This window comes from Anser cygnoides, chromosome 4, assembly GCF_040182565.1.
Source record: "Anser cygnoides isolate HZ-2024a breed goose chromosome 4, Taihu_goose_T2T_genome, whole genome shotgun sequence".
In the NCBI taxonomy this organism is placed as follows: domain Eukaryota; kingdom Metazoa; phylum Chordata; class Aves; order Anseriformes; family Anatidae; genus Anser; species Anser cygnoides.
In genome coordinates, this window is record NC_089876.1 from 67,818,531 (window position 1) to 67,843,411 (window position 24,881).

A 24,881-nucleotide genomic window follows, 5' to 3' on the forward strand; every position below is an offset into this window, starting at 1 on the left:
ACAGATCGTTTTGTAGGTCTGTTGTCACCAAAATACATAGCTACTTCACATTGCAGGTGCAAATGCTGTTTGCAGAACTGTATCCATCTGTTAAATGAAAACATCTCTGAATGAAATGGATCCCAATGTAAATTGTTTTTATATGGGTATTTAAAAACCCATATAAATAAATGCTTGTATGCTCTTGTAATGTACCACTATCTAGGAAAAAAAAAATCCTCATTCTGTAAAGCTTTTTTTTTCATGTGCTTAATATCACGCCTCCCAGGTGAGACATTTTAAGATGGATTTTGAATTACTACAGTAAATTATAGAATGGAGAGATGTGCAGAAGACATACTTTAGATAACCTCTGCAGACCAAGACTAGGCTGTGCTTTAAATCAACATGGATAGTCAAGTGACAATTGTGTAATCTGCCTTTCGACAAACTTAAAACCAAGATAGGCATCATATACATAGATTCAGATCTCGGCCCTAAAATCGTTGACCAGCTCCCACAAAAGATTCCCAAATAATCAAATTCAACACCTTAATTAATCCAAATATAAGCCCTCTATTCTGAATACACCGATACAACTACATCATTCCAAGATAGTACCAAAAAATTGTAGAAACTAAAGCACAGATGTGAATTGGGTAAAGAAAAATGATTATTAAAATCCAGGTAAAGTTTATGATAATAATTCCAAAATAATCCTAAATATCTCTCTTTGAATTTTGCAGAAATGTCCTCATTTACTTTCAGTATGATCAGGACAATTTTCCATTTAAAGCTAACTTTACAATAAAAATGAAAGAAAATGACTAATAAAGTTAAAATAAGTTTCAATTATCATGAACAAAGTCTGTAGCTACACTGTGAAAGAACAATTTAATATTTCTTCAAAAAATAAAATTGTCTGTTAAGAGGAAATACCTAAGGGCTTGCTTCTGACAGGTGCTGAGTGCCTCATAGATGAAGCTCAGAAGCTGTCAGTATCCTACTCAAAATGTAGGATTTTCACAGAAGAGCAGAATAACCGTGAAAGCACATTTCTAACCTCAAATAAACACTAGTTTACCAACTTCACTTTCTAAAGTAAACAAAACCAAAAACTATTACTTATGCTTAAAAGACTTTTTCCTTTCTCTCTTTTTTTTTTTTTTTAATTTAAATTTTGGATTTATGGACAGGAATGTGCTTAATGTTAAAGAAAAATTAAGTTTGTTTGCTTTTTATTTTCAGTTTCTCTTCACTGAAACTGGAGAAACTGAAAAATTCTCATTAAATGCTAATTCATCTGCATCTTGACCCAAACTCAGGATATGAATGAGATGTAATGTGAACATTTCTTTTGCCATCAGTCTGTTTCAGAGTAAGCCTCTGGCTAACTGAGTAGGATCTCTCTCCAAACTTCTCCAGACCTGTTGCAATCTGAGCTACAATCAAATGCTAACCTTAAGAACTCCCAACTTTTGCCATAGCCTTGGTTAAAAGGTTATTAAAATGCTAGTGAATACTGCTGAAAGACAACAACTTCAGCCATGAAAATCAAATTATCATCATTACTCTTTACTTTACACTTATGAAAATCAATGAATTAATCATGTCTTCAATTTTTTGCTTTAAGACTTTCAGTTCATTTGAGCTACAACTTTACTATGACCAAAGTATAATTATTTTCAGATTGCCTTTGCAATCATTTTTACATGTTACCAAGTAAAGTCTCAAATCCAAAATATTTTTGTGTGTACACGTATGTTTGTTTGTTGCACTACTTTTTGTAAATTGTAGAAAATAAACCTCAGATTGCTTTGATAGATTATATCAAAAAAATTATGCAGGGGGAAGTATTCAAGCAGATCTTTTTCTCCCTCAGATTAGATATGAATTTCTTAGAAAATCTTGATTTTCTATGCATGAGACAAGGTAAAGAAGAAAATTAACACAGCTTAACACGTTCTGTTTAAATTTCAGTCCTTAATTTTATGCAGATTACCATGTAAACACAGCTAAGTATAATAAGACAGAGTATTGCTGAAGACTACTAATGTTTTTGTGTACACGAGAAAATTAATTGGCACTAGAATAACTGTGGGGGAGCTATACCCTAACAACTCCCCGCATATATGATTCTGAAATAAAAGTGATTTTATTCTGGAGTGATTATTCCCCTTTGGAAGAAGAGTAACTATTCTGGAATAAAATCACTTTTATTCTGGAACTGAATGTCCACACTAGGGAGTTATTCCAGAATAGTTAAATTGCACCAAAACAGCTATAATGGAAGTTATTATGGAATAGCTCTACCGGTTAATTTCCCCCGTGTAGTATAGGCCAAAGGTTGAATTGCACCAGAATGTATTATACATAATTATGTGATCGATTGCTGTAGAGTAAGAGGGGTTTTAAAAGAGAATAACTCCCATTTAAGGCCATTTCTCCTACTCTTCCTCCCCCAAAATGTAAAATCCCAGATAATTAAGTATTGCAGTTTAGAAGGCTTTGAGAAAAAAAAAAAAACCTGAACGGGTTCCAGATCAGGACATTAAATTACTGTCGCAAGTTCTACCCAAATTAGAAGGACCGTCTGCAATTGGCACTACCTTGTTTACTGTCTCATACATCTGTCATCCATATCATGTTGTCCTCCTCTACATTTGCAGTGACAGCTGTCATAGTATTCAGGAAACAAAAACATCTTGCATCTGTTCTTGGTAAACCATGGTTGTTTCAATAGGTTTTGCTGTATGTACTGTAAAGTGTGAAAAATCAGGAAACATCATTTGAATTTGCTTTTCTGAAGGAAGCCTTTCACTCTGTGCCTCATCTAGCTAATGAGGAAGAGAGGAGGAAAAGAGATGGATCTTATAGCATTTAAAAACAGGTACTTAGCAGTAATAAAATAGAATAAACTAGGGGCTGTAGATAAGACAGATCTCAGCACAGTAGGTTGAAAATATAGTGGGGATAAGCTTGAGGGATTTTGTCAAGCCTCTACCTAAGGCTTTTGTTGTCCTTTCAGTTGTAGGAGCTGGGTATCACTGTGAGGTCCAGGATCTGGACTTTATAAACTGATCTACACTATTAAGGCTGTGGAAAGCATTTTAAAACAAGAAGTATTCACTTGCACTCCAAGAGCTTACTCCAGTTTGAGGTGGTATATACCAGCCCCAGCTCAAATGTGTGCCAGGTCCCCTGACTCCCCAGCTGTGTTAAATGAGCAGTACTGGGATGGGTATGGTCCCATGCTGCAGAGTTCTGGCATGGCTCTGGAAGCCACTGAGAGACACTGATTTCTGTTAGATACACTGAAAAACAGCAACTCAAAGAAAAGGTGGGTGAGGGGAGAGACTAGGAGCTTGGTGTATCTGTGCATTATCACCCTGGAGAAAAGGGTGTTGCAACAGGCTGTTCCTGGATCTGAGATCTAGGTGTTTTGGCTGGCGGTGCTGCGCAGAGGCTGGCTTACCCCCATCTGTCAAAATCTGCCCCAGTGAGTTCTACTCCCTGTCACTCCCCCTCTCTTTCCTGGAGCCACTGTAGGGTGCTGAGGACATGAACTTCTGTTTCTCATCCCCTTCCCCAGCTCATGCTCTGACACAGAATTTCTCCTTTTTGTGCGAGATAGATAGTCTAATCCTTGCTGGCTATTTGGCATTAAGCCTTTCTTTTGCTTGCTGGCAACCCCCTTGCAGTACGTTGATGTTTTCTTGAGAAGTAATATTTGCTGGCTGTTATTATTTTTAGTGAGAATGAGCACTATAAAGGAATGAAATCTCACTTGCAAGAGAGAGACACTTATAAATATGATGAATGTTTTATTCTGGAAGTCACATTCTCATCTGCTCCCAGGTGTTTTCCAAGTAATTGGATTAATCAGATTAATCCTGCAAGACCAAGAACCTGTGACTTTCATGATGGCTTCTTTAAAATTAAGTCAACAAGAGCAATTTAGTTATCAACAAGAGGATGTATAATCTTGTTTCTGGAATGACTACTACTTTTGCCCAAGTAAGGGACTGGGAAGGCCTTCAAAGCTACAGGAGAAAAAAAAAAATCAATGCAGTGGCACCCAGGTTGGGCTGGTCTGTTAATCCATGGTACTATTAAAAAAAAAAGAAAGCTAGGTGTGCCTTGTGGTCATCAGGAAACTTTTGAAAATTTAAGATCAAAGTCAAGTAAGATCTTCAGTAAGTACTGAATTGTGTTACCTGACATTGGAAGTAAAGTGGCCCAATTATTCCAAATGGGAGCTGCTGAGTGTTGAGCCCTTTGGAAATCTCACTCACCAAGTAGCCTGATAAGTGAACAAGTCTGATCCATAGCATATATTAAATTTCACTTCAGTTTTTGTCCTCTTTTTACTTGTCTCACTATGTGTACAAAATGTTGGGTGTTCATATTCCTTTCTGCATTCCTCCTCTCAGAAAGTCAGGTAAATTGCACATGGACTTTCCCAGCAGTGTTCTAACATAACATTTATCAAAAATGGATGATCTATGTTGCAACTTTAACTATTATTTCTCAGGTGCTACTTCAGGGTGGATGTACCAGGGGGAACTATTGTGCAAAGCACCTGCTAGGAGGCTGGGATGGATGGACAAGTGAAAAGACTGTGTACAGAATATAGGTGTGAGAGAAAAAATATTTCTAACTAATGTATCCACTTCTAATTTATTATCTGACTTTTCCAGTAACCTGATCTAATGAATTTTTCAAAATATGTATAGACACTGAACAGGGCACAAAGATGGTATTTCATCATGAAAACATTGCTTCTTCAGTTTTAAGACTTTGATACAACTGTAATACTGAGTTTACAGTTTTAGTCTCACATTAAGACATTGGAAATTTAGTGTGATTACAGAGTCTTCAGCTTATTAAGTAAGTGTCCTTGCTGCATACGTCTACTACTTCTGGGTGGTCAGGCAGCAACAAAAGGTAAGAAGGCAAACCACAGCAGTCATACATTAACTGATCACCAGATTAAAAAGGAATAGAGTAACAGGCTATACGGATCATATGAAGTAAATGGCTTCCAGCACATGACCTTGCTAGCTAGCCTTCCCATTGCTAGAGAAAGGGAATTCCTGTAACTAATGCAGTGGCTCCTCAGTCTCCACTCCATTTTGTTTGTTTTCTCAGACCCTCTTTTCTAATGCATTTTTTCCTTTTAAATTACAATATTGTTAACACTGAATAAAAATTACCTTATGAAATATTTAAATATTTAACTTACTCTAATCAAACAGTAGATATATTGCCTCTTCTTAAATGTCCTTGTGATGAAGGAATTCAAGTGAGTCATTTCTGTTTCATCTTTAGCTTCTCTTCTGAGAAACTCCAAGTCTGGGACTGCTTGTCTCTTTTTTTTTTTTTTTGCCACAGCGTTATTCAGGTCTTCGTTTCATATAGTCTTGCACCTCTAGTTTTACCTTCTCCTATCCACAGAAATCAAGAGGATGATCTGCCACCTTTCTGTACTGACACAGAAGGGGCAACAAAGAGTGAATGCTGTATATGGTCTTCTGGTTTAAGCAAAACAGGGTCTATGTACACAGTATGGTGTTTCTGAAGCTACAGTCAGATCCAGAGAAATCACTCTTTCCGCACCATGGCTGATTACCTGGCACCTGCTACTAGGTTCCCTTCAACTGTGTGGTAGCACTGAAGTTAATTTGCCATTTTACACCAACCTAACATGCTGGTCCCAAATCCATGGTAACTTGGATTACCATCTTACTCCAAAAATGTACCATTGAGAAGTGACCCAACAGATTTCATAAAGTCAAAATATTCAAGACTGCAGGGTCTGCTATGATTTTTCAGTATATCCTACAGCACAAAACAGACCATACTGTTTATACTTCTCCTTGGACTATGTCTTTTCAAGGACCAAGCAACTGCCAGAAAAGCAAAACAAAATGCTACATGCTAGGCATTCTTCTCCAACTGACTTGATTACCTCTTTACCCATAAGCCACAAGTCTGAGGACATTTGGTTTCTGCCCTTTACGAGCTTCTCAATTAACAAAAACAGATTTAAGAAGGACAGCACTCTTTTCAGGACAGATTTTGATGGATGCTAGAACATTAAATGTCAAACAGAAGAGAAATTTCTCATTGGGGTCATTTTCTATTATATTGTATTGCGCAGTGTGACTGCTTATCTCAGGTTGCAGAGGTTATTTCCTGCAGGGAAGGCTGAGAATGTCGTTAGTGCACTGTGCCCTGAGATAACCTGCAGCATATCATTAAACCATCTAATGGCTGTATGGCCCATTGACCTCCATCACTCATTTGCTAACAATGTTTGTTATTTACAGGCACTAGGGAAATTACTGTTGAGTTATTAGTCACCCTTCTCTTGCTGCTGCCACCACAATATTTGGTGATATCCAACAGGAAAAATTAAAAAGCCAGTTAATTGACTTTAATAACATGATCTGGTGTGCACACAAATTAACGTGGGTGTGTTTAACCAGTCCTCCCTGTCATCTGTTGCCCTCCCACCCCCAAATATTCTGGTAGATTGTTGTTGTCATTGAAATAACGTTTTCGCTTAGCAATGTCTTTCCATCCAGCTTTGGAGTCCAATAGGTGTGCTTTTCTTTTAAAAGCATGTTATGCAACAATCTGGTATGAAAATGAATCCAGTTTTGGAAGAAGCTAAATGATATCTGTGCTGAATATATCACTTTAACCCAAGACTCTCTATTTCTGCTGGTGTGAGGTATTTGTTGCCACTCTTATTAAAACAGCATTGCCATTAATCCAGTTATTTTCAAAGGCACTTAAGGCTATTAGCCATTTAAACCTCATGGGAACTGAAAGGTATTTGCCTCTGATTTTTTTTTTTTAATTTTTTTTTGGTTTTGGTACAGAGGGGTAGAAGGTGAAGAGAGTGAAGACAGTATTTTATTTATTTTTGGTTGGTTTACTTATTTTTAGGTTATGTTATTTATTTTTCAGTTTAAATAAACTATTTTTAGTTAAAATGTAACAAACAAAATTCATGTTGTTTTCATTAAATAGTAATCTTTTCTTGTAGTTAAAGGCCTATTCAGCAGGCTAAATTCATCTGCTTGAACTTTTCGTCTGAATTGAACTTTTATTTGAGGTAAATCAAGGCTAAAGAAGAATGTGGAATACACATGAAGTAGTATTCCAGTCACGTGCTTGCTTGAAACCTCACAGAGAGGGGTATAGCTTTCACCGCCTTCAGTGAATTATGACAGAACAGAACAAGGCGTTGTGTACTGCTAGAATTAATTAGCATCACTGGCTCCATTCGAGGGTGACCAGATGTACACAGCCAAAGCAGGATGCCTATCACTGTCTGCCAGGATTTCAAAAGTGATAGGACAACAATGTGCAAATAAAGCCACATTATGTTGGTATTACAAAAAGCGCTTCGGCTTTTGGGTTTTCCCGTGCAAAAGAAGTGACAAAAGCAAGGGTGCTCCTATGGCTTCAGTGGTGTTTCTGCTTGAGAGAGTTTGATTCAATTACCAGAGCTACTGAAGTTTTCCTTTTTGAAGCAAGAGTAAGTATGCTGGGTTCATGAAAGTCCCACTCACTACCACTTCATCACTTCAATTTACCATCTGTAAAGCAAAGTTAATAAATAATATTGTACAGGTAACAGTGTTCAATACACTGGATTGTATGTCTGGGATACAGGTCCAGCAACAGCAAATAATCTGTCCAGCCAAGGACATTCTGGGCATCAGCTCAAAGCAGTCTATAGAGCACCATAACTTAAGGAGGTTATTAATAATATTAAGAAACCAAGTAAAGTTTTACAAAGCTAAAGAAAGTTACAATCAAAAGGTATACTGTTGCAGACTAATAATATGAAAATGATCCTACTCTAGGATACACCAAGAGCTGGGAAAAGCTTAGCATGAAGATGCACAACTTAACACACCTTAATGATATATCATGCATCAGCTGACCTACAGGAGCTGACTATAGCAGCATCCTTTACCACCAGCAAATGCTATCCAGAATGCATTAATCTAAACCACAGTGCAATCGCTAAGCTGTAGTAACTTCACTTTATTTTGTTTCACACACCTTTAAACTTCTCACTAGGTCTCATTAAAGCCAGTGTGGATGGCTTCAAAACTCCTGATCCTCAAGGCAGGGAATTCAGTGGAGAGAATATCATTCAACTTCGTTACATTCCGGAGTTGGAATCATGGAATCATTCAGGTTGAAAAAGACCTTCAGGATTATCTGGTCCAACAATCACCCCACTACCAATGTCACCCACTAAACCATGATCCTAAGCAGTATGATGTAGAGAGCCATGCCACCACCCCTCCTTATATGCCTGTCCCTTCTGAAGAGCTTGTAGCCATCCATTGCAGCACTTGAGTCAGTGTGGTCCCACCACGTTTCAGTAATGGCAACTAGGTCACAGTTTGCCTGCTGCACAATGGCTTCCAGCTCCTCCTGTTTGTTGCCCATGCTGCGTGCATTGGTGTAGATGCACTTGAGCCTGCGGGAGCAATCCCAGGGTTGAGGGTGAGGGCAATGGCGCGACTCATCTCTATCAAGTCTTATTTCCCCCCGTCCCTCTTCATACCTAGTTTAAAGCCCTCTCAATGAGCCCTGTCAATTCCTGGACTGGAGTACATCTCCCTCCTTGGTACAGGTGGGACCCATCAGCAGCCATCAGGTCAGGTGCCAAGTAAACCTCCCCATGATCAAAAAAAAAATCCTGTGAAAACACCAGTCTCTCAGCCATGTATTGATCAGCTGGGCTTTCCACATCTGCTCAATTATCCCTCCCCACCACTGAAGGGATAGAGGAAAACACCACCTGCACATACACACACTGTCTAGTAACTGCCCCAGTCCCCTGAAGTCCCCTGTGGTAGCCTTCAGGCTTCTCTCAGTTGTTTCATTTCTGTCAGCCCAAATTATCACTAAGGGGTAACAATCAGACAGACAAACAAGGCCAGGATTTTTCCTGGTGTTGTCACTGACCTGGGCCCCAGGAAGGCGGCAGACTTTCCTACGGGTAGGGTCTGGATGGCATATGGGGCCCTCTGTTCCCCTCAGAAGGCAGTCGCCTATGACCATTACCCTTCTTTTCTTCTTGGTGGAGGAACTCTTGAGGTGTGGAGTCGACTTCCTTGCCCCAGACAGCCTCCTGGGTGGACTTTTCCCCACATCCTCACCACCCTGTCCCTTGAGCTCCATGGCCTCAAACCTACTGCATAAGGGCACCTGGGGAGGAGAGGCAGGTAGGGAGGGGGCTCACCTGCAATGCTGAGCCAGGACCTGCTTCCATTCTTCTTCATCTCCCAGGTCCAATCCCTCTGACTGACAAGCAACAGGGCAGGGGGCCCACCACTATTTCAGGTGTGTGTCCCTGGTGCCTTTCTCTCAGGAACGGCAGGAGTGACTCCACCAGGCCTAATTCCTGCTCACACTCCCTGATAAGGGACCCTAAAAAACACTAACATCACCAGTTTCTCCCAACAAAAAAAGTGCTCCCAACGGAAGCCTTTGGGTACATCTGAACTTCCTTTGGGAGTCTTTATGCAACCCCACACACAATAGGACTCTGCACTTTCTCGCTTTTCAAACTGGAACCGCCCTGCATGGTGCATGCTCACGGTGTACCTGGCAGGCCCCCCCACACACACCCTCTCTCTGCCTGACTGTGACCAATCCTGAAAGGCCCCATCCACTGCAATGACTTAAAAGCACATATCCTTGCCCTGTGTGTCCATTCACAACCCCAACCCAAACATAGCATTTGCCCCCTTGGGAATGCTGGGAGGCAGATTCCATCCTCAACAAGGAACACAAAGAACAGGCAGGACATTGTTTCAGGCACAAGGCTCCTCTTCACCTGCAGAAACAAATCGTCATCAGGCACCAGCACACCAGCCAAACTTCTTCCATTGCAACACCCTCCTCAGAAGTAAAACAGTAGTCAACTGACCTGTTCTGCTACTTAAGTCAGATAGACCACCGGTAGACAACTCTCTGCCTCCCCCACCACACACAGTATTTGCCCCTTGACTTGATTCTCAGGGGTCAGAATCCATCCTCAGCGTGAACCCATGGAGGCCTACTAGGATGTTGACAGTTTTTTCTTCATCCCCTGAAAAGAGGAGTCACCCAGAGGTGGATCGATAGACTACCAAACCAAAAACCACACTCATTTTTCAACTTCTCTCCACTCACCTTCCCGATCGAGGTTTAGTGCTTCCATTCGCCATGCCAAGCCAAGGTCACAGTGGTTAGATCAAGGAGAAAGAACAGTAAACGTGATAATCCACAAAACAGTCTATTCCCACTCCTCTTCTTTCCTCCCCTACTCCAAAAGCCAAGCCCCAGGCCCATGTCCCCCAACACAGTACCACCGCTTCACTCACCTAATGTCCCAAAGAGATGCATCATGCTCCCTGCTCCTCTTGCACTTTGAGGCTTCTCCAGTATTTCAGGAACCGGAACCATTGATGTCTGGCATGACACAGGACTGTGGCAGGAGATGCACACTGCTGTCGCAAGGTGCTTACCAAGCCTGCCCACCAGGCAAAACAGACTAACAAAAGCAACCGACCAACTCACGGCCCACAGTGCCATCCACTCACCCTCGTGCCTCGTTCAAGCTTCCAGCTTAGTCTGTGCCTATGACCTAGGCCACAAGAAACAAACAGAGACAGTCAGGACACACAAACAGTACAGCTCCTTGCACAGGACTCCAGCACAAAGACCAGAGCCAGAAAAAAAAAAAAAAACAAAACTCAGGTCCACAAATGCCAACAGACCATGAATGCACAGCAGCCCCATCAGGGGTAATCACGGACTTATCCTTTACAGCTAAAAAGGGTGACCCTGCTCAGTCTCTTGGTAATACTGCACCTATGTGGTCAAGCCCCTTGTGGTGCGTACTAAAACTCTTTGTGAATCCTCTGGAGTGTTACACAAATGGCTTGATATATCTAGAGATTAAAATATAACACAAAAACAGAAGCATACCCCACCATGTCCCAAAAATAAGTTGACCAGGAACTTCTGCTAAACATCCCTCTATTAAGTGAATTCTAAACACTTAAAATCTAGAAGGCTACAAGGTCTAAAGACTCTACAGCCAGCAAAACAGCAGGAAAAAACTCCAAAAATATAGCAAACTGCCCCTAACCCTGAAAAAGACTACACCTTATGTGCCTACTGCTGCTGTTTTCAGGTACATTCTGGCACAGGGAACTTGGAGGATATATTCTTTTCCCCTAAACCCTACTCCCTCACTTTACCACCTAGGTTGTAAATTTGATAATATCTGACGTACAGATTAAGACATAAGGTCACGTTCACAGTAAGCCCTGTAATTCTGCAAAAATCAGAAGAGACCTAGAACCACAAAGCAAACACGCAAAGTAACATTGTCATCCTATCTGTAAACATGCTATAAGAATTACTCACCTGAAGAAGAGCTGCATGCAATAAAGGCACCTACTACTATATAGATTGCTTTACTCTAAAAGATCCTACTAGTTGTTACCTCAAAAAGATGTGCTTACCTCTCTCAACTTGGAAACGCATCAGTCCATAGGCTCTGATCCACCTAAAGAACCCTGCAACTGACTGAAGGAAAAACAAAGTACTTACCCCAAAGAGCAGCTCAGGCAGAAAAAGCTCTCTGGTGGGATGCCTGTGGCTCATATACCATCAGGCCCCACCTGACACCCACCCCAGTCACCTGGGAAAGGGGAGGGGTGAAGCACAAGAAGGGAGAAAGACAGCAGGAGGAGTAGCAGCTCTATGTGTTTATTTATTTATTTATTTATTTATTATAATTATTTTATCTGGCTTAGCTCAACAGTGTGCAGAGTGCAGACGAGAACTGGGCTGTTTCTAGAAGCAACAATTCCTGTGCTTTTGCTTCAGCTTTGAATATTGAAAGAACAATATGACCAAGCAAGTAACTGAAACTATTTCAGCTGAAATTAGCTCAAGCCTTTCTATACATAGGCAAAAATAATCTAGGAGCATAACAGATTACACGCCAAAAAAAATCAATTCAGCGTAGTAACATGACTCGCAGGAGAAATCAGGCACTTGAGTAGGCGATCTGAAAACCAAAAGGCTATGCTGATGGGTCAAAACACACTACAGGACACTGAAACCTGGCCTTCTGCTGCACCGACTTAAAAACTACTCCCACACTCACCAAGGCACAACCCCAACTCAAACACAGACACAGCATTTCAGCTCGACCTTGGCTTTGGTGACCGCTGGAAAGCAGGCTTCATCCTCAACGAGGCATGCTCAGGCTGCACGGGATGGCACTTCAGGCACCTCCTCACCTACGGAATATGACTGCCATAAGGAACTGCAATTGCAGACAACCTTTTTCCTCTACAACACCTCCTCAGGAACCGTGCAGCATTCAAGTGACCTGCCTTGCTCCTGTTCTAGACTATCACAGCCCACCTTGCCTGTGGCACCTGCTAAACAAAAGAGAAAGCAACCGCAGCAGCAAAAGCCACAGCACTCCAAGGACAGTTACTCTCCTCCGCTCCTTTACCTCAGCCGCTCACCTGACCCCAAGGCAGATGCTTCCGTTGGGAGCACTTTTTGATGGGAGAAATTGGCTTCCTGTGGTTCTCTGTTGCACTCTAGATCCTCTGCAGGTCTACCAGGGCTACCCAGTGCCCTCTAGCTCCCCTGGAAAGCCTCCCAGTGACACCCTGTGTCCTCTTGGATGCCCTAGAGGTCTCCCAGGGCACGCTAGAGTTCCCTACAAGCCTCCTCTTGCACCCTAGAGGCAAAATTAGGACTCTTCCAGGAATCTAATGGCCTCTGGAAGCCTCGCAGGGCTCTCTAGTGCACTCTTGGGCACACTGCAGGCCTCCTGTGGTCCTCTGCTGCACTCTAGATCCTCCGCAGGTCCATCAGGGCCACCCAGTACCCTCTAGCTGCCCCAGAAAGCCTGCCAGTGATGCCCATTGTCCTCTAAGATGCCCTAGAGGCCTCCCAGGGCACTCTAGGATGCCCTACGAGCCTGCTATTGAACACTAGAAGCAAAATAAGGACACTTCCTGGAATCTAGTGGCCTCTGGAGGCCTCGCAGGGCTCTCTAGTGCTCTCTCGGGCACACTGGAATCCTCCTGTGGCTGAACAAGTATGGAGGAGTTCTGTAGTATGTCATAAGGTAAATAAGAAAATTATCTGCTTTCGTTCCCCAAACCTTGGTGCTGCTGGAATAAAGGTCAGTGTGAGAACTGGTCCTGAGCATATCCATGGGGAGAGCTGGAGGGCGGGGGGGGGGGGGGGGTGGCCATGGGAACGGCCATTGCCCCGGTGCAACAGTGACAGAACCACGGCCCAGAATTGGGTCCCTGGGGGAGCATCGTGGGGACGATCCTGTCCGTCCCTGTCCAACCTCGTCCCCTCCCCAGCCATAATGACGTTGGTGGCGGGTGGCGAGCTTTACGATATTGTGGACATGGTGGGTAAGGGGACCTTCGGGGAGGTGGCCAGGAGCTGTCGGAGGAGCACGGGAGAGATGGTTGCCATTAAGATCTTGAGGAACAAAGGCAACCAAGGCCAGAGCGCCTGGAACGAGGTGAAGCTGCTGCGGGCGCTACAGGCAGTGGACACGGAGGCAGCACACATCGTCCGCTTCCTCGAGTCCTTCCAGGACAGTGCCTGCACCTACCTGGTCTTCGAACTGCTGGAACAAAGCCTCTTTGAATTCCAGAAGAAGAACAACTTCTCGCCGCTGCCCGTGCGGCACATCCGCACCATCGTGGCGCAGGTGCTGGTGGCGTTGGCCAAGCTGAAGGAGCTCGCCATCATCCACGGTGACCTGAAGCCGGAGAACATCATGCTGGTGGACCACGCGCGTCACCCTTTCCACGTGAAGCTGGTGGACTTTGGCTCGGCCTGCATCTTCAGCGAGGTGTGCTTCATCAAGGAGCCCTACATCCAGACCCGCTTCTACCGGGCGCCCGAAATCCTGCTGGGGCTGCCCTTCTGCGAGAAGATGGACATGTGGTCCTTGGGCTGTGTGGTGGCCGAGCTCCACCTGGGCAGGCCGCTCTATCCAGGCAGAAATGAGGACGAGCAGGTCCGCTACATCTGCAAGACGCAGGGTTTGCCTCCAGGGAGGCTGCTGTGCACTGCCCGCAAAGCTCAGCGCTTCTTCCGGCGGGCGCCGGATCCGGCTGGAGCTTGGCAGCTGAAGCCGGAGGTGATGGTGGTTGGGGCAAAGGTGACGGTGGAGCGGAGGAGATACATCCTCTCCTCGCTGGAGCAGATGGTGGCAGTCAACGTGCAGCCGCTGCTTGGCGCCAGGCAGGAGGTGCTGGCCGAACGCTGCGACCTGCACGGGATGGTGGAGCTGGTGCAGAGGATGCTCACCTGGGACTCGCACGAGAGGATCGCGCCCAGCACCGCCCTCAAGCACCCGTTCATCTCCATGCGGCAGCTCGAGTCCAGCTTCCAGGCCACCCAGTACTACCAGCTGTGCCAGCAGGCCACCCAGGCGTCCCGCGAGGATGCTGCTGGTGCCGCTGCCACTCCGACTGTGGAAGAAGGCATCGCATTCCCACCAGAAGAGCATGGCTATTGCAGTGTGAAGAGAGCCACCACCCAGATGGACAACCTCAGCCTAGGCGAGGAGAGCCAGCACGGCGCCTGCCACCCCATCCCCTGCCACTATGGGAGCTGGCACCGGGCAGCGCAGCACCCACAGCGCCGCAAGAGGAACACAGTTTCGGGTAACCTGATTGTGTTGGGGCCACGGTCTCCTCCTGGTGGCGTGGCCAGGTGGCAGCTAGGAGCAGAACATGCACGGGGGAGCGTCCGCCTCGCCCCATGCCAAGGTACCACTGTGGGGCAGGGGGCTGGCACAGAGTCCAGGGTGCTTGGGGTCCCCCGGGGGTTTCAGGTGCCTGGGTGCTCCAGGTGCCTGGTGCTCCATGTCCCCTGGTGCTCCATATCCCCCACTGCTCCATGTCATGGGTGCTGCAGGTCCCTGACGCTCCCTGAATCCCATATCATGAGTGTTGCGGGTTCCTCAGGGCCCCAGGTTCTCCATGTCCCCATCAGGCCCACATCATGGGTACTGGGGTCCCTGCCATTCCATGTCCCCATCAGCCCCATGTCCCCATGTGCTCCCCACATCACGCATTTTGGGGTCCCTGCCATTGCATGTCCCCATATGCTCCCCATATCATGGGTTCTCCCTATCCCTGGGTCCCCAGCTCCACACAGAGACCCACAGCACGGGCTGTGACATGTCCCCCAGGCCCCCCCCAGCGTGCTGCTCACGCCCCGGTGCTTTTCTCACCTGCAGCGAGCCCTGATGAGACGGAACAGCCCTGACACCCCCATCCCATCACCGGCCCTGAGCACGGCTCATCGGACCAGGACTCGCAGGTCCTCCAGGCCCCCCACAACCTGCAGTGCCACTGAGCTGCCAGTGAGAGACAAGAGACCCTGCGCCCGCCTCTGAGCATCCCGGGCCTTCCTATTCCTCACCTCCACACAACCCCTCTGCTCCGCTCATCACCAGGTGCTGCTGGGGGGAGTGGGCGTACCACCCTTGTGGGCACTGGCCATTGCAGTGCTCCCCAATAAAGCGTTTGCTGTTGAATGAACATTTTGAGTCTCCTTGATGGGTGCAAGATGGATTTGGGACCGCAGGGTGTCCCAGGATCGCGGGGTGTCCCGGGACCGATGCTTGCTTACACCACACAGGGTGGCACGAAGGATGCAGGTGCTACCCAGAGGTATGGCACCCACCTCTAATTTCAACAAAAAGTCTACAAAAAGTGCTCTGTACCCCCCAGAACACCCAAAGCATAGTGCTGGGATCGGCTGGGGTCTGCTCCTCCTCACCTCACAGCAGGAGCTGCACAGCCGCTCCCAGCACCCCGCATCGCCGATGTCCATGCTGTACGGAGAGCACCAGTCCCACTTGAACACTGGCCACAGCTGTCCCTGCACAGTGTGTCCCCCTTGGTGTGACACCCCCCCCTCCCCCCCCCCCCCCAGTGTGTCCCCCCCCCCATATGTCCCCCCCAGTTCTATCTCGAAATAATTGTTAGATTTGCACCCAGATGCCTAGAAAGGCTGAAAAGGCCTTGTCCCTGATTGCTATTTCCAGCAGCAACTCTGTCTGGATTCTCTAGATTTCTAAGGACAACAGATCGTACTTAGTCACAGGAAGGAATAGATTTTGAAGTTGAGCTTCCTAAATGTATTGGGTTTACATGGCAAGGTTTTGGTAGCAAGGGGCCACAGGAGTGGCTTCTGTGAGAAGAATCCAGAAGCTGCCCCATGTTAGGTAAGGGCCCCACTGCTGGCCAGAGCTGAGCCAATAAGTGATGTTGTTTTGTGCCTCTGTGAGAGCATATTTAAGACAGGGAAAAAAATGCTGCGCCACACAGCAGCTGGGAGAGTGAGAGGAGTGAGGAACAGCCTTGCAGGTGCCAAGGTCAGTGAAGAAGGAGGGGGAGAGATGCTCCAGGTGCCAGAGCAGAAGTCCCCTGCGGCCTGTGGTGAGGACCATGGTGAAGCAGGCTGTCCCCCTGCAGCCCATGGAGTACCACGATGGAGCGGGTTTCCACCCTGCAGCCCGTGGAGGAGACCACGGTGGAGCAGGTGGACCTGCACCGACGGAGGCTGTGGCTTGTGGAAGACCCCTGCCGGAGCAGATTCCGAGCCGGACCTGTAGCCCGTGGAGAGGAGACCACGCAGGAGCAGGTGACCTGGCAGGAGCTGCTGCCTGTGGGGGATCCAGGTTGGAGCAGTTTGCTTCTGAGGGATGGACCCCGTGGTACGGACCCATATCTGGAGCAGTTCTTGAAGAGCTGCTGCCTGTGGGAAGCCCACACCGGATCAGTTCAGCAAGGACTGCATCCCGTGGGAGGGACCCCACAGCACAGGGGACGAGAGTGACCGAGAAGGAGCAGCAGCGAAGAAGCACTATAGACTGACCATAACCCCCATTCCCCCGTTCCCCTGTGCCACTTGGGGGGAGGAGGTGGAAGAGGGTGGATGGGGGGGAAGGTACTTTTGTTTTTTTTTTCCTTTGTTTCTCACTTCTCTAGCTTGTTAGTAATACACAATAAATCTTACTACCTCCCTATGCTGAGTCTGTTTTGCCCGTCACGATAATTACTGCGCGATCTCCCTGTCCTTATCTCAACCCTTGAGCCCTTTTCATCATATTTGCTCCCCATTCCTCTTTGAGGAGGAGGAGTGAGAGAGCAGTTGTGGTGGAGCTCTATGATATTGTGGACATGGTGGGTAAGGGGACATGGTGGGTAAGGGGACATTCGGGGAGGTGGCCAGGAGCTGTCGGAGAAGCACGGGAGAGATGGTTGCCATTAAGATCTTGAGGAACGAAGGCAACCAAGGCTAGAGCGCCTGGAACGAGGTGAAGCTGCTGCGGGTGCTACAGGCGGTGGACACGGAGGCAGCGCACATCGTCCGCTTCCTCGAGTCCTTCCAGGACAGTGCCTGCACCTACCTGGTCTTCGAACTGCTGGAACAAAGCCTCTTTGAATTCCAGAAGAAGAACAACTTCTCGCCGCTGCCCGTGCGGCACATCCGCACCATCGTGGCGCAGGTGCTGGTGGCGTTGGCCAAGCTGAAGGAGCTCGCCATCATCCACGCTGACCTGAAGCCGGAGAACATCATGCCGGTGGACCACGCGCGTCACCCTTTCCGCGTGAAGCTGGTGGACTTTGGCTCGGCCTGCATCTTCAGCGAGGTGTGCTTCATCAAGGAGCCCTACATCCAGACCCGCTTCTACCGGGCGCCCGAAATCCTGCTGGGGCTGCCCTTCTGCGAGAAGATGGACATGTGGTCCTTGGGCTCAAACCTTTCTTTACATAGGCAAAAATAATCTAGGAGCATAACAGATTACACGCCAAAAAAAAAAAAAAAAATCAATTCAGTGTAGTAACATGACTCGCAGGAGAAATCAGGCACTTGAGTAAGCTATCTGAAAACCAAAAGGCTATGCTGATGGGTCAAAACACACTACAGGACACTGAAACCTGGCCTTCTGCTGCACCGACTTAAAAACTACCCCCACACTCACCAAGGCACAACCCCAACTCAAACACAGACACAGCATTTCAGCTCAAGTGTTAACCCTAACCCTAACCCTAATTAGAACCCTAAAAAAACCTCCTTAATCTCTCCATCTCCTCCTTGAGCTCTGCCACCAGGCTGCTCCACCTGCTTTCACCTCACGCAGGCAGTATCTCCGTCAGCCTCCAATGTTAGCGGCTGGCTCAGGCACTCCCTGCAGCCAGAGGCCTGAACTGCTGCATCTTTGGGCAGGCACCCGGTCTGTGTCACCACAGTCTTTTTGGTGAGTGCTTTATTGAGTGTTTGCCAGCTGGTGGTGACCATGGCTGGGGTTGCTGCTTGTACAGCTCGGCTGTGTAGGCCCAGGCAGAGGGTGCTGCCGGCCCCGCCCGCGCGTTCTCAGCCGCCCTCACGAGGGCTGCCGGGCCATGGTGGCTTCCTCGGTTGCCTCAAGGGGCCTCGGGGCAGGAAAAAAGCCCTAAAAAAAATTAAAAAAGCCATGCCCGCCACCATCCCCCACTCCGCTGCTGAACATGTCTGCCCCGGAAAACGCTCATATCCAGATTGCCAAACTCTTGAGGAAATACTGACCCAACAGAAATTGTTGCCACCCTATCTATCCAGCAAGTAAAGCATCCATTCTTTAGGTCAGTAAATATTCCGACAGTCAGTCTGGCCTGTTTCTGACTACAAGCCTGAGAAGAGGACACACACGCTGCATTAAACTTGTAACTTCTCTAAGCATTATCAGGTCTTTCAGGGCTCACAAGATTGTTATGAAGATTTCAAATGACACAGATATCATGGCCCCTGCCAAATCATTTCAATGGTTAACTGCCCTTCCTGTATAAATCAAGGGTTCCTTTCAATCTGAGATATAGTCCTGCTTCAGTTATCAGATATTGGAGTTTATTATGGCTCCTACTGACCTGTTAATAAGCCAGCTCTTCAGGTCTCTTTATGCTTCTAGGTGTGAAACTGTAAACTCTCGTTTTGTATGAGAAACACCGTCTGCTTTCTCTGTTATCTTTCACTTCTGTGGCCAATGAAATTTTGAGAGTTGACATACAATTAACATGAAGAATAATGGAGTAAATGACTCTCATCCAAGGAGAAGCCCAGTGAGGCACTGAGATGGTAACAGCACAGAGAAACCCCAACCCTACCCTGAAAGGGAACAGTTCTCTAGCACAAGAACTTCATTGTAAACAGCTGTTGGTGTAGCATCTTAAAAATGTAATGGAAAAAAAAAAAAAAAAGGTTGTAAGGGGCATCAGTCTCCTGGAAAGAAAGGAGAGGCATGCTTTTGTTGCAAGTGGATCTGACTTAGCTAGTGAATGAGATAGGTGGTGAACTACTTGTGAAAGAGAGGTTGTGTGATGCAAAGAAAAAAAAAAAAGAATAAAAAAGTCAAAATGAAGGATACTATGTTCCTTCAAAAATCCTCACCTATCTTCAAAGGATGACCAGGCACGGTGAAGAACATGAGTTAGAGAAATGCAACAGGAGTGTACATATCGTTTTTCTGACAGATTTCAGAGTAATTGTATAGAATCACTTATGTTGGCTATGAGTCTGCATGCTATTAATTACCAGATGTACTCGGAGGGTCAATTCATAAATCTGGAGAAACTGCAATATTTGGGAGACGAGAAAAAGTGTGCTTAAATTACTAGACAATCTGAGAGCAATAGTCCTAGGGTTGTGGGACAGCATCACAATATAAGCTTGTGTCTGGCAGGAAATAATGTGGTGGAGGAATCGTAAAGAATGTGGAAGAAAAAAATGGGATTGTACTGTTCTGAAGTTAAAGTAATGTATGGAACTGGCTTCCTGGGATTTGAACACATCAGCCTGGCAAGCTTTCAGGTAGGAAAAGCTCACCGAAAGCTATGTGAAAGAGACCTTTTCTTTTATAATTACTTGCAGACTGTGACAAAGCTATTTCTTGCCCTTCTCTCAGCTCAAATAAGGAGGAAAAGAAGTCTAAGGCTGACCAGTCAGAAGCCCAGCAAGGGGTGCAAATCTGAGACAAAATAATGTGAGGACAAACGATCATAGCATCACAGAATCATAGAATATCCTGAGTTAGAAGGGACCCATAAGGATCATCAAGTCCAACTCCTGGCACCGCACAGGTCTACCCAAAAGTTCAGACCATGTGACTAAGTGCACAGTCCAGTCTCTTCTTAAATTCAGACAGACTTGGTACAGTGACTACTTCACTGGGGAGCCTGTTCCAGTGTGTGCAATCGCCCTCTCGGTGAAGAACCTCTTCCTGATGTCCAGCCTAAACTTCCCCTGCCTCAGCTTAACACCGTTCCCGCGGGTCCTATCACTGGTGTTTACGGAGAATAGGTCACCTGCCTCTCCACTCCCCCTTCCGAGGAAGTTTTAGATCATCTTTTGTCTGGGACTTTATCTCTTTTGTATGCAAGCCTCTTTGGATTCTATCATTAAAAGCACAACAGTCTGCTCTTCAGTGGTGCTTACATGTAGTAATCGGTGCAGTGCTGGTGTTAAATATGCTGGATACTGCACTTCGCTTTTTGGTATCCTTCAGTACTTTACTGCTTCCTTGGCAGTCTACAGAGGTGATAATTGTGTGTGGATTGGGTTTTTTGAAGGTTTTATTTTTAAAAAACTTGGTAGCTATTGTGTATTTCTGTCACAGCTCTTATTATGTTCCAGTGATGGTTTGACAATTTTTATTTTCAAATTGACAGTTCCAATAATGATGTACCACTCAGGAAATCCGTAAATCTTCTGGTAGATAAATCCACTGTATATTTTTGTTTAATGTATTTGACAGCATTATAATGGATTTAAAATTACATTTATTGTGTGTGTTACTGTGTGACAAGGGATGGATTTCAACCATTCATTTCCCAGGAAACACAGCATTATTACTTGATGCAGAAATACTGCTTTTACATATAGGCTACTTATCACAATTTATACTTGCCCTCTGACAGTGATTCACATAAACCTTGCATGCTCTGTGGCCAAACCGGGAAAGCTCAGCAAGCACTGAGTATTATCAGACTCTCATGCTGCAAGGGAAAATGTAGGGATTATGATTATATTAAAGCTACTGATCCTGTTTCATGCTGTACCACCATCATGTTGCCAGATCTAAGAGCACCTCTCAACTCTGCCCAACATGGAGCCTTTCTTTCTGACCATGTGTGTTCTTCACATGCATCTGACTGCAGCAGAGGATCAGGGAAAAGGGAGCAGCAGGGCAGGACACCTAGCATCTCTCTGCTCTTGCACACGTCCAGGAAAGTTATTTGATGAGTCCTAATAATTCAGATTTGTTATTTGAAACTGTTTTTGCATGTGAAAGTTGTTATTCAAAACTGTTTTTGCATGTGAAAGTATACTTTATCCTCTCCTGCTTGAGTAGATTTAACAAACAAGCCAATTTCACAGGCTTTTACCATGGGAAAGGCCATGATATCATTACCAATTTCAAAATTATGCAAGAGTTCTTTCCATCAAATTCCCTTTCAGATCTCTTACAAATAATTCTCCATCTTTATGTAACACCTTTCTTTGTACTGGAAGACTTTTGTGAGACCTTCTGTGAGAGGGCTTTCAGTACACTGGGGGTACAGGGACCCTAGCCCACAGGACTTTTGATTAGCTTTCATGAGTTAAGTATGAATCATCAATTAAAGTTCCATTTTTGTGTGTCATTAGAACAGATTTGCTTCAACCCACACTTACCTATTCCTGGCAAAGCTCTTCTTAACAGCAGTTTACTGCTTTTCTAGATGCCCACTAAACTGTACTATCATCAGTGAGATTTACAGTTCTTGAACAGACTCTCTTATCAAATGAACACCCTTAACTTTGTTAACATAATGAATGTATTTGCCTCACACAGCTTGTTCATAAACTATGTCCTTCATACTGCTGGCTTGTCAGTTAATTAGCCAGCACAGGCATCAGATGGACTTTCATGCTCTTTCCCAGCTTATGCTTCCTTATCCACTGTACCTCAGAGAAGGGCTGCCTGTGTAAAACCATAGATCCTATTAGCATGTGTGGTGACATATGCTAAATTGAGTGCACGGCTTCCTCTCTCTTCTCTACCTGTGGTTCCCCCGTGGCTCATATCAGGCTTGTGGCTACCAAGGATAGAACATTCCCTCCAGATTCCTGCCACTTTTGCTCTCTACAAGCAAGCAAACAAACAAAGAAACACAAAACATCACCACCACCAAAAATTCATTCCTAAGTGTTCCAGAAAGGGAAGGGGAAATGGCAACATTTCAATTCAATCAGAATATTTTATTTTGGCTTTGATGCTTTTCCCCAATGATTTAGACCTGTCTTTCCTTAGTTTTCCTTTATTTAGTATGTGGGTGAGAGGGCAAGAACACAGACAAAATTGATTTTCCCCTTTTTTCTTTTTCTATTCCCTCTGGTGAAACTTGGAGAACAGTTTTTGTTTTGTTCCATTAAAAAAAAAAAAATCAGCAAGTGGCAAGAAAATCCCTTCCTTTCACTTTCCAGTTTGAGAAAATGAGGTGTTGGCCTGTTTTTACTCTAGTGAGATAACGTGTTGTTACTGCACTTTAAAAAAAAAAACACAAACAAGTGCATTAAAAAAAAGTGACTTTTTCTCTAGTAAAGTATTCTCTGATGAATGCATTACACCAGTATATTGATAATGGAATCATTTTCTTTCTTACCTGCAGTAGCAATAACTGCAAACTTTGCTATAGAATCGTAGAATCATTTAAGTTCAAAAAGACCTCTCAGATCATCAGGTCCAACCATTAACCTAACACAGCCGTCTAATCCTAAACCATGTCCCTAAGCACCATATTTACACATCTCTTGAATATCTCCAGGGATGTTGACTCAACAACTTCCTGGGCAGCCTGTTTCAATATTTCACAACTCTTCCAGTGAAGAAATTTTTCCTAATACCCAGTCTACCCCCTTCCCTTCCCTCCCCCCTTTCCTGGTGCAACTTGAAGCCGTTTCCTCTTATCCTATCACTTGTTGCCTGGGAGAAGAGACTGACCCTCACCCTGCTACAACCTCCTTTGAGGTAGTTGTAGAAATTGATAAGGTCTCCCCTGAGCCACCTTTACCTGAGGCTCAATAACTCCAATTCCCTCAACCACTTCTCATAAGACTTGTTCTCTAGACCCTTCATCAGCTTTGTTGCCTTTCTTTGGACATGGACCTTGATGTCCTTCCTGTAGTGAGGGGCCCAAAACTGAACACAGTATTTGAGGTGTGACCTCATGAGGAGTACAAAGCCTAGTCTTGCTGACCACTCTATTTCTGGTAAAATCCAAGGTGCTGTTGGCCTTCTTGGCCACCTGAGCACACTGCTGGCTCATATTCAGCTGGCTATCAACCAGTACTCCCAGGTCCTTTCCCATTAGGCAGCTTTCCAGCCACTCTTCCCCCAGCCTGTAGCACTGCATGGGGTTGTTGTGCCCCAGCTGCAGGACATTACTTGGCCTTGTTGAACTTCATAGAGTTGGCCTCAGCCCATCAGTCCAGCCTATCCAGATCCCTCTGATCTACTGTCAAGCAGATCAACACTCCTACCTAATTTGTTGTTGTCTGCAAGCTTATTGAGGATGAAGTCAGTTTCCTGGTCCAGATCACTGATAAAGATATTAAAGGGAACTGGGCTAAACAAGCCATCCCAATGTCATACCTGGACTGCAGTTTTGCAGAACCCTTTTAGACAACTGTCCTTGTCCATTTATTTCAAAGGATTTCTGTGGTTGCCTAACTAAACATATGGTAGGGTGATTAATATAATCTAATCTTTTTAGACTGTCCCATCACCACTAAGGACAGGAGGTTATGCAGTCTTAAAGTGCCTTGTAAACACTGAACCAGAGAGCCTAATGAATCTGAATTTATGTGGTTAATTTGAATGCAACAGTGAAATCTGAGTTTACATTGCTGGAAAAGCTGATACTGTCCTGAAATGGAGATAGTATTGCCTCAGTGCTCCCAGTTGTCTCCATTCATTCTTTTTCAGGATTTTCTTTTCTATCTTTTCTTAGTCTGATGATGATAACTTATTCGAGAGTTGTTAAGGAGTTTACACATTCTTACTCTCCTTTTTTCCAGGGACTGAGGCTCATTAGGAACATCTAGTTTCAATGCAGTTTTTATCTCTTTTTTGTCTATAACTTATTAGCTCTTAAAAAAAAAAAAAGTAAAAAAAAAAAAGAAAAAAGGTAAAAAAAAAAAAAAAAAAGGTTAGTATTTCACTGCAGAATTCACACTACCAATGAAAATTTCCCAGACAGAAGTTAGCGGAAGATATGTTATAAACTATATCAAACCTCAAATAGAAGCATTGTATATGGTAAAATTTCCTAATACAATTCAGTAGACTACAGCCACCACTAAATCATTCATGAAGCTATGAAAATTTTAAAAAATGATAACTTTGATGTTATTCATTGGGACTTTAAAGAGAGTAATTAGCATTTTTTTCTCCCTTGACACCATGACTGGTTTTCCCTCATCATTCTTTCTTGAAAAGAATCTTCTCTCAGAAACACAACTAAATATTATGAAAAATTAACAAGAAAACAAATGTGGGTGAGTAATGTTGACTACACCAAGGGCTGTGACATAATTTCTCTCTCCTATCAGCAACTGCTTGCACAAGCAGGCAAAGCACATTTAGGAAAGTCACAATCATACGATCTGTTCCATTGAACAGATGAACTTTTGACTTTTTACCCATGAGTTCCTTTTACCCTCCATTACTGAAAGGCTGTGATCACTTGTTCTCTTCTAGAGCAGAGGATGAGTGT

General features: G+C 45.0%; 1 protein-coding gene and 1 long non-coding RNA gene across 2 annotated transcripts; one reads left to right on the forward strand and one right to left on the reverse strand.

Annotated features, from left to right (window-relative positions):
- Nucleotides 1-6,142: 6,142 nt before the first annotated feature.
- On the reverse strand, nt 6,143-13,279 carry LOC106046106 (uncharacterized). The gene is made up of 6 exons (XR_001213081.3): nt 13,205-13,279; nt 12,232-12,320; nt 10,605-10,648; nt 10,386-10,489; nt 10,195-10,215; nt 6,143-9,856 (listed from the first exon to the last, which is right to left on the reverse strand). It is a non-coding gene; the product is annotated as an uncharacterized lncRNA (long non-coding RNA).
- Nucleotides 13,280-13,286: 7 nt separating this feature from the next.
- Nucleotides 13,287-14,633, forward strand: HIPK4 (homeodomain interacting protein kinase 4). Its single transcript, XM_066996573.1, has 2 exons — nt 13,287-14,525; nt 14,629-14,633. The coding sequence occupies exons 1-2, from the start codon at nt 13,421-13,423 to the stop codon at nt 14,631-14,633; spliced, it is 1,110 nt and encodes a 369-aa protein (XP_066852674.1). The 5' UTR covers nt 13,287-13,420.
- The last annotated feature ends 10,248 nt before the right edge of the window (nt 14,634-24,881 follow it).